Source organism: Nelumbo lutea, chromosome 2 (assembly GCF_056320005.1).
Source record: "Nelumbo lutea isolate HS-2025 chromosome 2, American lotus-T2T, whole genome shotgun sequence".
Lineage (NCBI taxonomy): Eukaryota > Viridiplantae > Streptophyta > Magnoliopsida > Proteales > Nelumbonaceae > Nelumbo > Nelumbo lutea.
This window is the reverse complement of record NC_142685.1, coordinates 53191972-53209728: the sequence shown is the minus strand read 5'-3', so window position 1 is coordinate 53209728 and position 17757 is coordinate 53191972. Positions and strand designations below refer to the sequence as shown.

Here is a 17757-nt window from a genome sequence, read left to right as displayed (position 1 = left end):
CAAGTGGGTTTTTTTTGCATCAAAAGGAAACCTAATGGATCCATTGACAGATTTAAGGCATGCCTTGTGGCCAAGGGCTACAATCAGCGTGAAGGGTTTGACTATACTGAAACCTTCAGTCCAGTTATCAAACCCACAACCATTCAGGTTGTTCTTAGCATTGTTATCTCTCACTCCTGGCCGATTCATCAACTGGATGTCCAAAACGCATTTCTCCATGGTGATCTGAAGAGGTTTACATGGTTTGTCCCCCGGGGTTCGTTGACACTCAGCACCCATCTCATGTCTGTCGACTACAGAAATCACTTTATGGGCTTAAACAGGCCCCTCGGGCATGGTACTCTAAACTACATCACTTTCTTCTCTCTTCAGGCTTCACCAGCTCCAAATCAGACTCATCTCTCTTTACCTATGCTAAGGATGCCATTGTCACATGTGTCCTCATTTATGTTGATGATATTCTAGTCATCGAATTCTGCAACTCTCACATCTCCACTCTCTTGCAGCGCATGCGATCTCAGTTTGTTGTGCAGGAACTTAGACCTTTTCACTACTTCCTTGGCATTGAAGCCACTTGCACTGACTCTGGTCTATTCTTATCCCAACGCAAATACATTACTGACCTGCTGCGAGATCTCTCCCTTGATGGTGCCAAACCGATCAAGACTCCACTGTTGATAGCAATTGTTCTCTCCAAATTTGATGGTGATCCACTAATTGATCCTTCCTCTTACAAGAAGGTTGTCGGTGCTCTTCAATACTTGTTGATGACACATCCTGATCTGTCCTTTATAGTCAACAAAGCTTGCCAATTTATGCATGCACTGACCACGACTCATTGGGCCTTTGTGAAGCACATTCTTCGCTACCTGAAGGCCACAATTGATTATGGACTCAAGAACACCTCTTCATAGTCCACTAATTTACATGTCTTCTCAGACTTGGATTGGGCCGGTTGCCCGACCGACCGATGGTCTCATAGTGGGTTTTGCATTTATCTTGAAGACAAAAACCGGTGCCCGATTTTTCTGGTCCAACCGTACGGTCCGATCCGATTTTGAAAACAGTGGAGGGAATTGAATGAATTACAAGGTTGAGCTCTGTAAGAACCACAGAAGCTAGTTGAATGCATGGGGCTAACGTGTTCCTCATTTGTTTTTTCACTCTTCCTCTTTTTTCTCTGAGGTTAAAGTGGAAACAACTAGAAGGAAATTTGCAGTCAGAGGGTGAACTGTGAGCTAAAAACATGTTCACTCTAAGACTCATTGTTACATTGACGGTGGCTTTTAATAGCTAGCTCCCATTACAATTGGTTTCTGATAAAGAAGGATTGGAATTAAAACACCGAAGAAAAACATTTACTGCTATTGTTCTAATTACTACTTGGGATGTGTTCATTAATTAGTTCTCTTAGCCAAATACACAGTCCAAAGTCCAGACCATCCATCGAAAAAGAGACACTCTAGCTAGATTATAGTCACATGGTAAGGATCATCATCAGCTCCATGCAAGCCATCTATATAACCCCAATAAGTGTGGATCAATTAAACCATTTTCCTCACCAGTCACCAGACACCAAATAACCAAAATTTCAACCTCAAATGTCCCTAAAAATGAGAGCTAGTTTGCCACGTTGCAGGGTCTGATTGGAATTTAATATTAGCCATAGGTAAGTCTACCGCCAGCCATTCAAATTACTTCAAAAATGTAGTAGAGGGGTGGGGGTGGATCTAGGAACTGGGGAGGGAGGACAATTAATGGGTTAGTAGGTCCCGTGATCTTATGAAACAAAATTAAAAGAACCAGCAATAATAAGGTGTTATTTTTCTTTTCTTTCAACACCCATTGCCTGCAAAATTTACATATAGACATATCTCTAAACCATATAAAAAATTTACTTCTATTTCATGAGTTCCTTGGCTACTTGAGACTTAAGCGAGAAAATACAAATTAAGATCTCTCAAAAAGTCTCTGCAAGGACGTAAGGAAACGCACAGAATCACACAAACGAGCTAAAGAAGAGGGAGGGAGAGAGCACTACGAGTACTTCATAAGTAAGTACGAGCTTGGAGCAAAGGTCGATCAATTTGGTCTAATGGCGAGTGTCAAGTCTCAGTATTTAAGTCCTTGGATCTCGTAGAGTTGCGTGTGAATGCTACCTTTTTCAAGCTAGCTAATTGACCATCTGAACTCCAAACTCCGAAGAGATTGAGTTCGATCGGGCAATACATTTATAAACTATCACGTACATTACTTTCAACGATTAGCAGCAGCCAGCAGTGCTTCTGATTGGAACTTGGATGAGTGAACTAACTTCTTCCTCTCTATCTCTCACTCTCTTGACTGTAGTTTGTTGAAACCTACCTTCTGTTTTCTTTGGTCAAGTATTATTATGCCCTAGAGATTTGGTCCCATGTGTCTTCACCTGGGGTCACGAGTCCGATCCAAACTTCCACACAGAAACACAATAAAAAAAAGAGCAGTATTTAACCATGACATCACCAGTTTCTAGCTCATTGTGGATCATTTGCTTAAAATCAAATCCAACCAAAAAAAGAAAAAAAATCCTCTCCGTTTTCCCTGAAAGGTTAAACTAGATGAAGCGTGCAAATAAATCGTCCCAAACAAATTTATCTATCTACTAAGGAGTTGGTAACATGGAGATCGTTCGAGGAGAGAAGAAGAAGTAGAAGAAGAAGAAGAAGAAGAAGAAGAAGAAGATTTGGGGGGGGAGGGGTGATCTGACGCCGGCGAGTTGCAGAGTAAACGAGTGCTTACTTGTGAAGTAAAGGGTGATTGCACACCATCTAGCTCGCTCCGATGTGCTGCTGCGCATGCTACTGAAAGCAAGCCGTGTGAATGTGGAAGCCGGAGAAAAGAGTGGCCACCATTGATTTGTCCCAAGTGAAAAGCAACTAGAGGAGGATTCCAAAGGGATTGCATGATCCAGATTCGCAAAACCTAAACGTAGTGACGAAGGAGAGTCGGGATCAATGCGATCCCTTTGGATGCCTACTCAAGTCGCAGCAGCAGAGACACAAGAGCTCTCTCTCACTTTCTTTCTCTCTCTCGACAGAGGAAAGTGGTTTCCAACCAAAGAGCCCTAAATATAAAGAGAGACTAGGAGCTCTAACTAAGGTTTATAATAGTATAGTGTTAATAAGTTAGTATTGTTGATAGTATGATATTTCATTTTTCTCCTCAAGAGATAAAAACATGTTTGTTACATATTGCAATTGGTGTAGGCCCCTTTCTCTAACAGACCAGACATTTCCATTAGCAGCCCATCAGCCATTCAGCCTGCCCTTTCTTGGCAAATTAATCCCCAAGGGGCAGACCACTCCAGAATTGTCTACGTGGCAGCTTAGTTTATCGTTCGTCCGGTAAGGCTTTCAGTCAGATTATTATTATTATTATTATTATTATTATTATTATTATTATTATTATTATTATTATAGTAGGGAGAATTTCCTACAAAGCCTACTGGCCTAGCCTATATTTGTGGATGGATGATCTGGCCAATCCAAACCATCCACGGAGTAGGGAATCTATGGATTGCTCACGTGGTTAGTCCTCCAGTCCATATATACCAGTCATTTTGCCCCCAGCTTGTATTAATGGTTTACCACTTTTCCAAATTAATATTAGTTATTCAAAATTTTAATATAAAATGTGCACAAGAGGAAGGGTATAATGAGGTCTTCTGGCCCAAAATTGTTTCATAAATATAGAGGGAATTCACTTTTATCTTCAATTCCCCATTTCACATTCCAAACAAAATCAACTATATATGAGACCTATGTTATCAGGCTAATTTTAAGATTGTCTGAACAGTGCTCTTTTGTTTGACACAGGTTGAGGATTCCTGGGCTTCTTTGCCACAAGAATGAACTGATAGGCAGGTCTTGGGAGGGTAGACTGGAAGGTTATGTTCTGAAAAGAACACACATGGCACAAGCATTATGGACAAAATCTGGCCCCACTTCTCTTCCTATGGGGTAGGGCGTCTAGAGAAAAATCCTGATAATTGACCCACCAATCAGACCTTTTTCAACAACAACAATGATAATGCGTTGTTGAGTCACTAAGATGCAGGAACTACTGTATGATATTTGGAGCTCATAAATAAATAGAATATATAGAAATATGGGGCATCCCATAACCTGATTATATTGACCTCTATAATATCACAATTGAAATTTCATTTTTGTTAAACTGATGGTGCACGATTTAATGTTTCTTGTTGGCAAATAGTTCGGATGCTGAACTGAATAGATCAATTAGTTAAGCTGCAAAGAAAGAGATCAGAGTGTTTGGGTTGTTTTATCAAGGGTAGGCACTCCAATGCTTAAGTTAGCGAAAAAATTTGAGAAAGCTAGAGAGCTATGAGAGTTAAATCACACGTACCTTTTCTGATTGAAGGAGACGTCTTTATATAGGCACAAGTAGTTGTGACCGTAATGCATCTGAGATCTCCGAGAGAACGCGGCAATAGCGCATCCAAGATCCTCGAGAAGTTGTCTACCATGCTTTGGAGTAGTTTCTCAGTAAAAAAAGGAATACATGTAGATTAACTACGAAGCGGGCGGCGCGTCTAGAGACGGGTCTAATAGTTGAGTGACGTGATCTTGTAGGAGTTAAGCACAATGTTTCACTTCGAAGTGACTGGTCGCCACATTAGGTAGGTTGCCAATTGGGTCCTAATTAGGTCGGTAGGGTCTCGGGGGAGGTTGCCCTTAATGCTGAGGTCATTAGCCTGATCATGATGAGGTCGCCACTTGAGTCTTCGTTAGGTCGGCGAAGGTAAGTCGTCTCTTCTGCCAACCTAGTCTTGTTTAGATCTTATGCTACCAGGTCGGCGAAGGAAGGTCGGTAGCTGAGTTTTCGTTAAGTTAGTGGAGGTAGGTCGCCTTTGCCGCCAACCTCGTCCTATCGTGATCTTACGCCATCGGGTTAGTGGAGGTATGTCGCCAGATGGGTCTTTGTCAAATCGGCGGAGGTAGGTCGCTAGATGGGTCTTTGTTAAGTTGGTGGAGGTAGGTCACCAACTGGGTCTCAATCTGGTTGATGGAGGTAGGTCACTAGTTTTGGTCACTGTCAGGTCGGCAGGGGTAGGTTGCCAACTGGGTCTTTGTCGAGTCGGCAGAGGTAGGTTGCCAACTGGGTCTCTATCAAGTCGGTGGAGGTGTAGGCAAGTTGACCAGCACATCATGCAAGTTGCTACTTGGACCTCAATTTGGTCATGAGACCTCAGTGGGAGGTCTCCCTTTGTGCCGAGGTCTCAAGTTCGGTCATAAGGTAGTTGTTTTGGTCTTGACGAATTGCCTATAAGTCGGCCTTGGCGAGGTGGTGACGAAACACCCTAGGGTGTGCAAGACGCATCCGATGTGGTTCCGAATAGATCTCTGCCATTTTAGCTAAGACAAGTCATCATTGCTTACGTGGTGCCAATGTGTCATCTGACAAATTTAAAATCACTACATGGTGCGCTGTCACTAGAGGGCCAAATCTGTCCTCATCAACAACCTTAATAAAGAGACAATAAATAGTAGATCTGTTTATAAGCTTATAAAACGTTTTTTTCTATGAACTTTACATTTTAGACATAAAGTATATTAGTTGGTTCATAACAAAGAAAACCCGGCCTGATATAATCGCGATATAAAATTCAGAACCTGAATATAATCGGTTTGATTCAGTTTTATTGGCCAGACCTGACCCATTGACAGGTCTATCTCTTCAATGATCAGAATCGGCATTGTGTTGATCACCTAAGCTCAAATGAAAAAAAAAAAAGGATTAGCATCCCCACGTATTTTTTATTGATTCAATGAAGAAACTGGGAATGGAATTCCTTCTAATTCAATAATTTAGGATGGTATTAGCATTTTTAAGGTTGAACAAGACAACTGGGAATCGATCCCCATTTGGGTTCTAGTTTTGGTCCGGTCTTCACAATATTGGAAAAGGTTGTATCGTTGTACGAAATCTTCTGAAAAGGTTAGAAAATATTGCTCCTTCTGTTTCTGTCAAATCAATCACAGGTTGAATGTCATTCATAATCATTTTTAGTGTATCACCTTCTTCGGTAATTCCAAGTCATGATTTTCTACAACATGGTCATTTATAACCATGCCCCAGACTCCACACCACAACCAAGGATATTGTGGCATCAGATTCAAGATTGCATTGCTGCATCCTACAGGGATCTAGGGTTTGGGCCTCCAGTAATACAGAAACCATAGGTAGGTCTAGAGCCCCATAACTAACCACAGTCTCATACTTTGCAATGACGTGACATCATCATGAGTGTTAGATAATAATGATTAATGCTGAACACGATTCTACAGCATCAGTCGGAAAAACAGTTTATGTGGCACTACAATTTCTGTTTTTTCGGAAAACGGTACTGTATTCCCAGCACCGATGCCAAATACCTATATCTCATCATCGTGCATTTCTTACAAAAGATAAAAAAAATTGAAAACAAAAAATAAGAAAGAAAAAAAAAATCAAGAGTGGAAGAAATTGAACTGTTATGTCAAACTGTTTGGCCCGGAGATTGGTTTCATTTTCACCCAATATTGCTTATTTTTTTTTAATAAAAAATCATTGACTTGGTCAGGGCCCTCTGACCCGGATGATTGAATCATCCACCTGTTCAATCCGAACAATGTTTTTGAATGATTTTTTTTTTATTTCAATTATTATTATTTTTTTAATTTTTAAATTGTCATAAGCCAACTGTTCGAACAGGATGGTTGAATCACTGATGCAAAAATCGATGTTCAAAGCGATTCCAGTTCTGAGCTGATTTTTAAAACATCTCTAGGCAAGTGGCAACACACACCATTTGTATATGTATCATTGAAAACATTGATTAGCAACCACCTCTGCTCTCCCACTGATCCTTTTAATCACGTAAAGGGAAGAAGTGGAGAATCCAAAACCTTTGGATTTGCCATGAATTAATGAAAATTTGGAAGCACATCAAGCCATGCCTTACTGTACATTGGACCCTTTTCCAGAAAGCTGACGATATCTAATTAGTGTTAAATTTCTAAATAAACAAAGAGGGGTGAAGAAGGTGTCGAGCCCATCTGCATCTCTCCACCAAAGCTACTACGACGTCTATAAAGGTTTGTCGAGGAATAGCTGGAGTTTGTTGCTTCTGAGTTCTGGAAAGCATCTTCGCCGCTACCCAAAGGAGACACTTTTGCAGTGGCCCTTGGTAATTGAAATAGGAAGTGCTTTTACAGAAGCAATAAAAGAAAACAAAGCAATATAAAAGAAAACAAAGCAATATAGATGAAAACAAATCATTTCAAAAACATACACAAAAAGTTATTTTGCGAGTATGTGAAGCGGCAGTGAAAAACAAACATTTTCGGAAAATGAGAGTAGTGACAGTGGGAAAATGGCATTTCTATAATGCAAAATTATGGCAGTGCAAATGATTTGAGTGTAAATTCTGATATATTTTTGTTTTAAATTTTAGTTTATTTGTTTGATTGCAACATAGATGAAGTAAATTAAGACATGAAGCAGAATAAAGTAAAACCCAAAGCAAAATTAAACAAAAATTTGCATTTTTTACATTTGCATTCCCATGTCTTTACACTGCAACCAATACAACCATGGGAACATGAGACTTAGTTTGAAAGGTGCAAATACAAATATGTGCAGCGCAAATACATACAAAATACAAGACTTTGCATTCTACACATTTGTATTTGTACTCCTTCCAAATTGAGAGAAAATGGTTACCTACTTTTTTTTCCTATAATTTTTGGAATTAAGAAATCATTTGCTTACTTCCTTTAATGCACAAATAAATGCACTACTCCAGTGTCGAGACATAGGAATCACTAAGGCTATGTTTGGTTTGAAAGAAAAGATAGGGAAAGGAAGGGAAAGGCAGGAAAACCTATACAAGGTTTGTAAAAGTTTCTCTACCTTTCCCTTCCTTTCCTTGCATTATCCTTCAAACCAAACATAACTCAATAGTATGTAGCTTCTAATTTTGGTTTTTGTAGGAAGCAGAGAGCCAAAGCTTATGCATAAATTTGTTCAAGTTCCTTTAATTTAGTTCTTAAATGACTAATCCCTTAAGTTATCTATTACATAAAAAGACACCAGAAAACACACTTTGTCACTTCCTATCATCATGCATACAGAGAATCAGATATACTTATTCTTGGTGAATGATCCAATTTTTGGGATGGTCACTTGGCACCCTTCAAATAGAGGTGCCATATCAAACCTAACTGTAGGTTCTTTGTGGTGTGGCCAATGGGTCTCACACCTGCATCCTGATTTACCCCACCCCAAATCCTCCACAATATGTAGTATGTAATACCAAAAACAAAAAGGTTCCCGAGTGGACTATTGAATCAATCCTAGGAGGAAATCCAAATCCCACCTGAATACGTATTAGCACCACACACAAAGCAATGGAATTTTGACTGATCAAGAATTTGGACCATCCAATCTGATAATAGAAAGTATTCCAAGTTGTAAGTAATGCAATTTGCAGTAGGTCTTTTGATTGCATAACTGATGCCTGACCACTGCTGGATGACATTCTTAGTTTAAGTGATGAAATCATTCATTTTCAATTTGTTAATAGCTAGGAATGCAAACAAACTGGCTCACAATCTTGCTTGATGAAAAGGTTTATTGGGCCCAGTTAGTAACATGGAATCATCCTCCGGATTGGCTCCTCGAGAGCTTAATTAAGCTTTGGCTTCGCATCTGCTAAGGGTAACAGGAATGTTTCTTCCGCCCTAGAAGTTGCTTCCTTTCCTCTTTAATGCTGTGTTTAATTAGTTTCTGGGTTGTGTAGTTAGTCTGCATGTGGAGTGTCTTCGTTTGGCTCTTCTGTTGTATCTTGTTTCTTTTATAAGATTTCTAACGAATTATCCTTTTCTACCAGAAAAAAAAAAAAAAAGTTTCCGAAAAGTTACCAGTTAGTGTGATATCAGGAAATATCAATTTACCCTCTTAACCCTTGCATCTCAAATAGATTGTTATACTTTATCACAAGCAAAACATAAAAAAGGGGGCCTTGTTTGGATATGATCCGTCCTATGCTTTGGTTGCCCAAAGCAAAATAAAAATAAGTTTGGTAAGTTCTTTACTAAGGTACCTCTGTAACAGCAATGAAGAAATTCAACAAAAAGCAACAATATTTCACCTCAAAGTAAAAAAAAAAAAAAGGCTGGAAAGTATAAAAAAGTACTTTTTAGTTTTTATGTGATGCCATATCAAATTCGGAAATTCTTTTCCCCTTTTTACAACCTGTAGTGCTAACTGCTAAGTACTTTCCAGAAACTTGTGCACAAACAGACACAAATATTAGGGTAAGCATGATGCCGAAGTCTTGTAGCTGAATGATACAATTCTACGCAAACCACGAGGATGTGTGGGAATACTATGCAAATGGGACCCATCAAGGAGATATTCGCTGGACAAAACCTTACATTATTGAAATGATTTGTGAAACCAAGCAAATTTTCTCCGGTCTCAGTCTCCACTCTCCACTTCTTTTCTTTAGTTGCCAAGGAATTAAAGCTAAAAGCTTTTGCTGTTCTGTTAAACCTAAAGCGTTGCTACAGTAACTTATTTTTCTTTTTCTGGTCATCATAACGTTCTTGGATCGATGATTTTGTCTTTTGAATGTGAATGTGAAGACCGAAGAGTGCTTCTTTCTCTTTGTCAGAATCAGTGGGCACCCAACCAAATCGCTCTTTTTATATATATTTTTTCTCTACTGAGCTCAAGTTCAAGCAGGCAACGACACAAGTTCATTTGCCTTGAAATTAGAGAAGCACAAATTTGGTCCTCCGATGAGTCACGGCATTATATATATATATATATATACATATATATGTATATATATACTTACAAAGAGAATCTGGAAAAGGCATACAGATTGGATTGGCTGCATTCATACACACATGTGGTGGCTGCATTCATTTGGGAAGGATGAATTTTGTCCTTGGCAGTTGTCGACGTAGGACTTGGCTGTCTGTTGTTTCTCATCTTCTGCATGTGGGCGCTACTGTGTCGGGGCTTAGCGTTCTGTTTGAGACGTGTTGTAATCTTCAGACGCTCTCACTCAACCTGTGAACCACTACTGTTTTCATCTTTCGATCGATTTCCTCAATGAACACTACTACTCTGGTCCTGCTGTTTCGTGTCCATCTGCATACAAACTCTCAGAAAGAAGCATTTGTGACAGAGACCTCTCCCCGAGAGCCACTCTAGCTAGACGCCACGCAATAAAAGAAGCACAGAGCTCTGCATCTCTCAAGCTTTGAATACACTAGGCCATGAGTTGAGATCGCAGGTGTGGTGTAAACTGTAAAGAAAAGAAAAGAAAAGACTAAAGAGAGAGAAAGAGTGGTGAATCGTCAAAGCTGCAGGCGGACAAATTAAGCTGGACGGACGACATGGTGAGGTAGCTAGCTGCTGAAGCTGTGAGGGTGATGCCATTGGCTCCACCATACTAAGTGGGGTAAACGGAGGGTTGGTTGGCTGATATTGTCGGAGGTTGATGTGAAGGTTGGGTTCTGAGTGCATCACGAGGGTGCATCTCTAAGGGCTCTCTGGTCGCTTCTTTGTTGGACATTGATTGAATTCCCACCCAAATCTTGCTACCCAACTAGTAGAGCACAAAAGACGTTGATACAACCTGCCCTTTGCTGCCGGTTGAAATCATTTTCCACTAAGTATTCAAATAAAGTGCCTGGCTAGCTACTCCCTTTCTTCCTTCTCTCCTGTTGTCCTCATTCAGTATATGTACTAATTCCACACTCTTCCCCCACTCCGATCTGATTGACATTTGAGTTTTTTTATTCCTTTAAATGTAATTTGCACAGGTGAGACTAGGACCCACGAGAGTTTGTCTCTGTACAAGCCTCCTGCAACCCCTTAAAATATCAAGGATTAGGCTCTGATACTCATATGTAGCTTTCACACAAGCAAATGGCCCCTTCGTGTATCAACTGTTTATTGTCACGTGGCCTCAATTGGAAAGCATATTTCACTCGGTATTAGTCACCCACCCTCTTCGATGTTCGATCTTCTCATTTCATGCTTCAATATGAACCGTAAAGCATTGGGTCAGGTTGTACTGTTTGATCTGGATTAGGGTTTTGGAACACCGTAGATCGACGTTGATAGAGGTAACAAGGCTTCATATCCGGCCACTGAATTCCTTATCAAAATCATTGTTTTCTGGAGTTTTCTTGGCCTGGTTATTCAACTTGGAAATTTCTTATCCCGTGTACAAGTTTACATCCAAACTTGTTCCGGATTGGGCCTCCATCAAGCCCACACGTAATTCAGATCAGGCTCAATACCTAAAATATCATACTGACATACCCTACTCCCATCTTTTGGATTTTTCAAAGCTTGAAACATCTTGGTCTTTCTTGTTTGGTAATGAAGGCAGAAAACCATAAAGACCTATGTCTTAAAAAGCTTGCAGAAACCTAAAATGACAAAAAAACCTAGAAGATTCAAATGGAACTTTTTGTCTTTCTACACCTAAAATCTTTCATTTAATAGTTCTGTAGATCATAATAGACTTTCATACTTATGAAACGGTTTAGATTTTCAAAGACAATATCTCAAAAATCTCATTACAACTTAATAAATGGCACCTAATTTTCTTTTTATGCAAGCGACTCCAAATGCCTGGCCTGACCTGCTTAGAACCAAGTCCGGGCATACATCATTAGGCCCAAGGCCCAAGGTGGACTGGGTCCGACCCATCATTCCTATCAATGGTTTGTGTTTATCTGAGTCTGAGTTTGAAATTCGAATTCATTAAATCAAATTTGAATTTTGAAATTGAGATCTGGAAAGACAACTGTGCTACTATCAGCCTGATTATTAGAGATGAAGGCCCCGTTTCATTTTTGATAAATTATCTATTTGGGTAAATGCAGTTACCTAGTCAAGTTTTTCATGTAAAACACTTATCCGGATAAGTGCATTTACATAGGGGAACGCTTAATCGGTTAACTTAATTGCTTTCATAATCTGTATCCACTCTATATGGCTAATCAATCTTTCTCTGGAGTTACTGATGCTAAAATTCACATAAAAATGGCTTATTTTGGACTGAGGACATAAATGTTGGGCTAGAATTTTGGCCCATCAATGAGGGATGAATGGAGGAACAAGTGGGGCTCTTGAGGCTGCATAAACATGGTGCCACGTGAATCTCGAGGTAAGATTTACTGCCTAGTAATTGCCCAGCCCATCTCAAGGTAAGATCACTAGATCAGGATTAGGTCTATACGTTCGATCTCAAGCCAGTCCATTTACCCTTCTTCTGGACTGGGTACCCAAATCTGTTTGTGGACACCAAAGGCCGAAACAAAATGTTGCTAGTTATGCAATACAAAACATGTGACTATGTAAGAGGTACAATCAGCCCTTGCTCAATGAATTTTACATTATAAAATATCATTTTATAATTGTTTTTGAATATCATATTTCTTTTGCAACGTTTATTTTTAGCTGCTTGTAACAGGCTAACTTTAAGCATACAATTTTTAAATTATTTTGAATTGGATAAGGAAGATGAAATCTATAGGCTTGACCCTCTCTCTCTCTCTCTCTTGCTCCAACTTTTATTTTAATATAAGATTGTTATAATGTTAATTTTCAACGACATAATAGCTTGAAGCAGTTTACATAAAGAGCAATAACCCAGTGTCCTTTCTCAAAGGATGACTTCAGACTTATTATACATTAAATTTAGAAAATATTAGTAACAAGGTGGGTGTCTCTATATTTAATCCTTGTGGTTCCTAATATGGTTAATCAACGAAATGGACAATGAAGAATTTAAGAAAGGGGAAAAAGTTTGAAATCTAAACGAGCCATTTCAGAGCTTGGCTAAATCGAGAAATTTTTAAGTAGACTTAACTCTTAACACAGGCTCTGCTGTAACTGAAACGAGTATGTATTGGGTTTGTTGCGGGTTGAGCACCAATACGAACCAGAGAGAGAGAGAGAGACATATCAACCATCCACCTAAATTAATGTGATCCATATCAAGGAAATGGGTGAGCTTGGTTGGAGCTTATTACGTGAATTGGGTCCGAAATTGCTACCTCTGAGCTTGTGATTATAATTTATAAATATTGAGCAAAATGTTGATTTGGGAGTGGGGTTTTTAAAGCAATGGGTGATGAAAAGCATTTTAGGGCTGAAGAATTGAAAATTCTTTTTGCTGATCCAGAACACCCAACATTGAATTAATAGACCAAGTCATCAATTATGAACAGGCCCAAACCAAAGCAGTCGGTTTCGAATAATCAAACATCCAAACAATCAAACAAGTAGTCTCTATCGCTTAGCTGTTAATTAATCCGGTTGGCAATGGCTTAACTTAATTTGTCCATAATCAGTAACCACTCAAAAGTAGAACAAAATTTCTTGTGACATGTCATTTTCCTATATACCCCGATACACGCATGGCCTGGTCCTGTGGTCCATTCCATTATGTTATCCCTCTTGCGCAACCATCTCTTCATTCACTTCTACCCCTTCTAGCTATAAGAGCTAGCTTAGACAGATCACAGATGTTTGCTGGTTGCTTAATTGGTTTGGTAGCCCTTCATTTTCAATTTCATTATCCAAATTGACATCTCGATCTATTCACCCAATTTCACTCCCAAACTAATGCGCGCTAATTTTATTTTTATTAGGATAAGCCACCAATTCAATAGAATTTGACAAACCAACCCGCCAGCCGTATTATTTTCTTTCTTCTTCATCATTTCTCTAGTTCTAATCAATAATCACATAAATAAATGTAGAAAACTGTAACAAGATATACGAAAGAAACGTGTATCTCCTAACAACGAGGGAGATCGGGAGGCGGTGGAGGCAGCCTGGACGAAGGCGTGGGCCCATTCTCAACCACGAAAGCTCCTGCTAGGCCCCATGGTAAGTGCACATCCAGGTGGCAATGCATGATCCATACACCTGTCAAGTATCAGTTTTATTAAACATCATTGATCATTCCGTTAGTAGTACTACTTAACTAGTGCTCTGCAGTCTGCATTGCTTAATTTGATGCCTTTCCACGTGGCAAATTAGAGCTCAGATTGATGCAATCAATCATAATAATCTTGAAAGTTGAAACTTGAAAGGGAAGGGGTGGGTATGTTGGTAAACTTACCTGGATTGTTAGCCTTGAATCTGACAACAGCCCAGCCTCCGACCGGCACGGCTATGGTATTCCTCTCTTGCGGGTTTACAAAGTTGAACTTTTTCCGATCCCTAACCGGGTTGTAGTTCCCAAACCCTTGGGCCAACACGAGGAAATTAAACCCGTGTAGGTGAATCGGGTGGTTCTCCACCCCAATCAACGCCGTGTTCTGAAACACAATCTCCACTGTTGAATTATATCTTAGCTTCTTCACACGTGTATTCTTCTCCGTCATGTATAGCGATGGGTTGAAGCTGTTGTTCGGGTTGGTGTTCGTGTAATCAAAGACCACCGGAGGATTGTCGGGGAAATCTTCCGTGTAGATGCCCTTCACTCCTGAAAAGAACGCCTGCAGCATGGACAACGTCGATGGCAGTTGGAACGATTGGTTATTCATGCTAGCTGCAAATTTCAACCCATTCGGTCCTCCACATGTGGCATTCCGGTCGCATGCCGAAAGACCTAATCCGACGGTTATAAACATCCTTTCGTCCACGTGGTCCGCCACGTGTGCGTTTAACGTCGTCTTAAGGCTCGTCAGATTGCTGTAAAACCTGTGAGCCGTGGGCGTGTCGTTGAAGGCAGGGAGGACTGGCATCAAGGGTACGAATGACGTGGAACCCTCGTAGTGGACGATACCCGTCGTCGTCGTGTTGTCGAACTGGCCCCCAGCGGCGCTCGCGTAAGCGCGGGCCGCCATGTAGTGATCCCCCAGGGGTCGGTCGGCGGTGAGAAGGACGTCAGTTGTCTGGCCGGGGGCGACCACGACGACATCGGTTTTGTAGGGCTGGGTGTAGCTGGCGTCGGCGGATACGACCGTTAAGTGGTGGTTGGCGATTTTGAAGAAGAGCTGGGTATTGAGTGCAGCGTTGATTATACGGAGGAGGTAGGTCTTCCCTGGTATCACTGTGAGCTTGTAGGTGCCTGAGATGGTAGAGTAATCGTATAAAGGCAACGGAAGAGATGAGAGGCGAACTGAAATTGAAACAAGATAGGAAAGTGAGTGGACGTTGGTGTTAGATACCAATTCGAGAGCACGGGTAGAGATCACCAGGCCTGCCATTGATGGTGAAAGCGTCAGAAACATTGGGAGGAGCACCGGAAGCTAGAGCCTCGCCCTCGACGTCCACGACGTTAGCGTTCCACCACTCCCCTGCGGTCAACCATGCAAAGGACATTTTGGTCTCATGACATTAAAGATTAAACTGAGAAACGGTAGGTAGTCCACCATAACTCGGAGCACTGACTCGTTCTTTGGTAGTTGTTAGTTGGTTTGTTATGTCTTTACAAAGGACCGGATCATCGGGTTGGCAAGAAAACAAAAACCCCGGGAATGATAGATTGTTGAATTACCTAGTACAATAGGGATCTCCCTGTAGGGCTTGGGAAACGGGTAGGACCGACCAGATCTGGGGCGGATGATGAGTGCTCCATAGACGGTTGCTCGAATCCAGGACACGTGGGCATGCCACCAAAGAGTACCCTCTTGTCGAGTAATAGTGAATTTGTAGGTGTAGCTGTTTCCTGGGAGAATCGGACACTGGGTCACATAAACAGGTCCATCCGCCCAGCCGCTTAGCATCTGAAACACTCCATGCCTGCATCCCCATAACATGATTGAACATACATAAACTGATGATAAACATACAATTAATCATACATGCATGCGTGTATGAGAAAACATGATAAACATGAATGCCGAGTGTTTACTGGCATCATGATCATATATACACGAGAAAACAAATTACATCATTAATTATTTGACTTCTATAGATATAATTTTCTGACTAAAAAAATTGGATGGTTTTATTGATTAAAAAAGACAAAGATTTGCAATTGAATTGAATAAGGAAATATAGAATAGTGGAGTTTCTCTTCTTTTTAGGATAGAAAAAGTCAATCAAACAGTCTTGTTTTTGAATGAAGTCAAAATCAGTGACAACAATTTTGGTGAGAAAAAAAGGGAATATTCTGTATGTATTATTACATTATTTTGCTTTTATAAAAAAAATAATAGAGTACAAAATCTAACTTGTGAACTCATGCATGGTGTCCTGAGTTTTGAGCATATATATAGCTTGGTAGTGATTAATAAATTAATTAAAGAGATTAATTACCAGTGAATGGTGAGTTTGTAAGGTGACTTGTTAAGGACATGAACAATGAGGGTATCGCCCTCCCGGACCCGAATGGTCGGACCTGGGAGACTTCCGTTTACAGCAGTTATCATTTGACTCCGGCATAGTCTCTGGATGGTCAGACTCCCCACCTGAAACAACAAAACATGACAAACCTTTTTTAATTTATTCAGGGCTCAGGGGTGTATGTACTTGTTTTGCTGTGAGAGCGAGTCGCCCTAACAAGGAAATAGTACCGGCCGGCCGGCTGGCCAATCTAATTAATTTGTTGAGAAAATAGAAAGAGAAAGCACATTTTGATGCTAGGTTGCTTCTTTTCTAAAAAAAAAAAAGCGTATTCTGCTTTCTTTTACAATAAGGTCTCGCTAAAAACACAAGGCCTTAATATATTATATTCCAAACTCTGAATGAAGAAGATAAATTTTGTTTTGTTATATATACTATTCCAGAGTCGATACCCATTTGAAAATTAGATGGGAGTGGTTCCCTTCACTAGATCGAGCATCCAGCCTTGTCCATCCCTACTGCAAGAATGTTTTGCAGCTAGCGCCATTAGAGCAGGATGGGAAGCAGAAGAACCACTACACATCCTTGTAGTTTTGCATCAGCCCATCCCATTGATCGGAAGGAAAATAATAAGCAACAATTAAAATATCCTATTCAACTGTAATAAAGATTTCATCTTACTAAAAGCGGAAATCGAAACTGAAAATAAAGGCAGAAAAAGCAAAAGAAGAAGCAGCACTTCTCTAGGGTTTTGATTCAATTACATGGAACGAATGCTCGACAACTTCGCCGTAGACCTCAGAAGCAAAAACAGCCAGAACGCAGGCTACCAAGAGAAAAGGTCGTGACATACTTGGAATTGAATGAGTATTAACGAGAGCTAGCTAGACAAGGATAAAAGTGCAAAATTAAAGATGAGAACACAGAGAAGAGGAGATGAGCTGAGAGGGTTGCTTGTTAGAGCTCAGTTCTCACATTATATTCTGCCTCATCCTCCGTGTTTTCAACTGTTACCAACGGAGCTATGGACCTATATATGGTTATGCATGAATATTTAAAGCGAGCTTTAGCCTTCTTTCCATGCTTTGCGTGAAAGCTTATAATTTAAATCTGAATGGTCGCAATAAGGTTTGAACTACGTCGAAAGAGTCGGTAGAAATTTCGAAATCTAACTACCGAAGTTAGACACCCAAAATATTAATAAACAAATAAAAAATTAAGTAGTCATCGCGGGGAAATCCAGTTGTGTAAGCATTTGGAATTCTCTAACTCTCTTGTGGAATTATGTACGTGAATACATGGAAATCTCTCCCTTTTGGGAGCAGTTGAGAAAAAGGGTGTCGATTGCTCTTCCATTAAGCAACCCAAATGCGATAT

The 17757-nt window shown here is 40.2% G+C and overlaps 1 protein-coding gene across 1 annotated transcript; it reads right to left on the bottom strand.

The window, feature by feature from the left end:
* Positions 1-13688: 13688 nt before the first annotated feature.
* On the bottom strand, positions 13689-17382 carry LOC148870719 (laccase-7-like). The gene is made up of 6 exons (XM_088972380.1): positions 17145-17382; positions 16354-16505; positions 15590-15834; positions 15261-15389; positions 14207-15160; positions 13689-14010 (listed from the first exon to the last, which is right to left on the bottom strand). Exons 1-6 carry the CDS (start codon positions 17229-17231, stop codon positions 13880-13882), a joined length of 1698 nt encoding a protein of 565 aa, XP_088828506.1. The 5' UTR covers positions 17232-17382; the 3' UTR covers positions 13689-13879.
* Between the last annotated feature and the right edge of the window lie 375 nt (positions 17383-17757).

Excerpts from the sequence above, each read along its gene's own strand:
- LOC148870719 (XM_088972380.1), bottom strand. The coding sequence starts at position 17,231 with ATGTCACGACCTTTTCTCTTGGTAGCCTGCGTTCTGGCTGTTTTTGCT. Across the intron at positions 15,835-16,353 it reads TACAAACTCACCATTCACTG|GCATGGAGTGTTTCAGATGC; the intron begins GTAATTAATCTC and ends ATGGGGATGCAG. Across the intron at positions 14,011-14,206 it reads ATTCAAGGCTAACAATCCAG|GTGTATGGATCATGCATTGC; the intron begins GTAAGTTTACCA and ends GATACTTGACAG.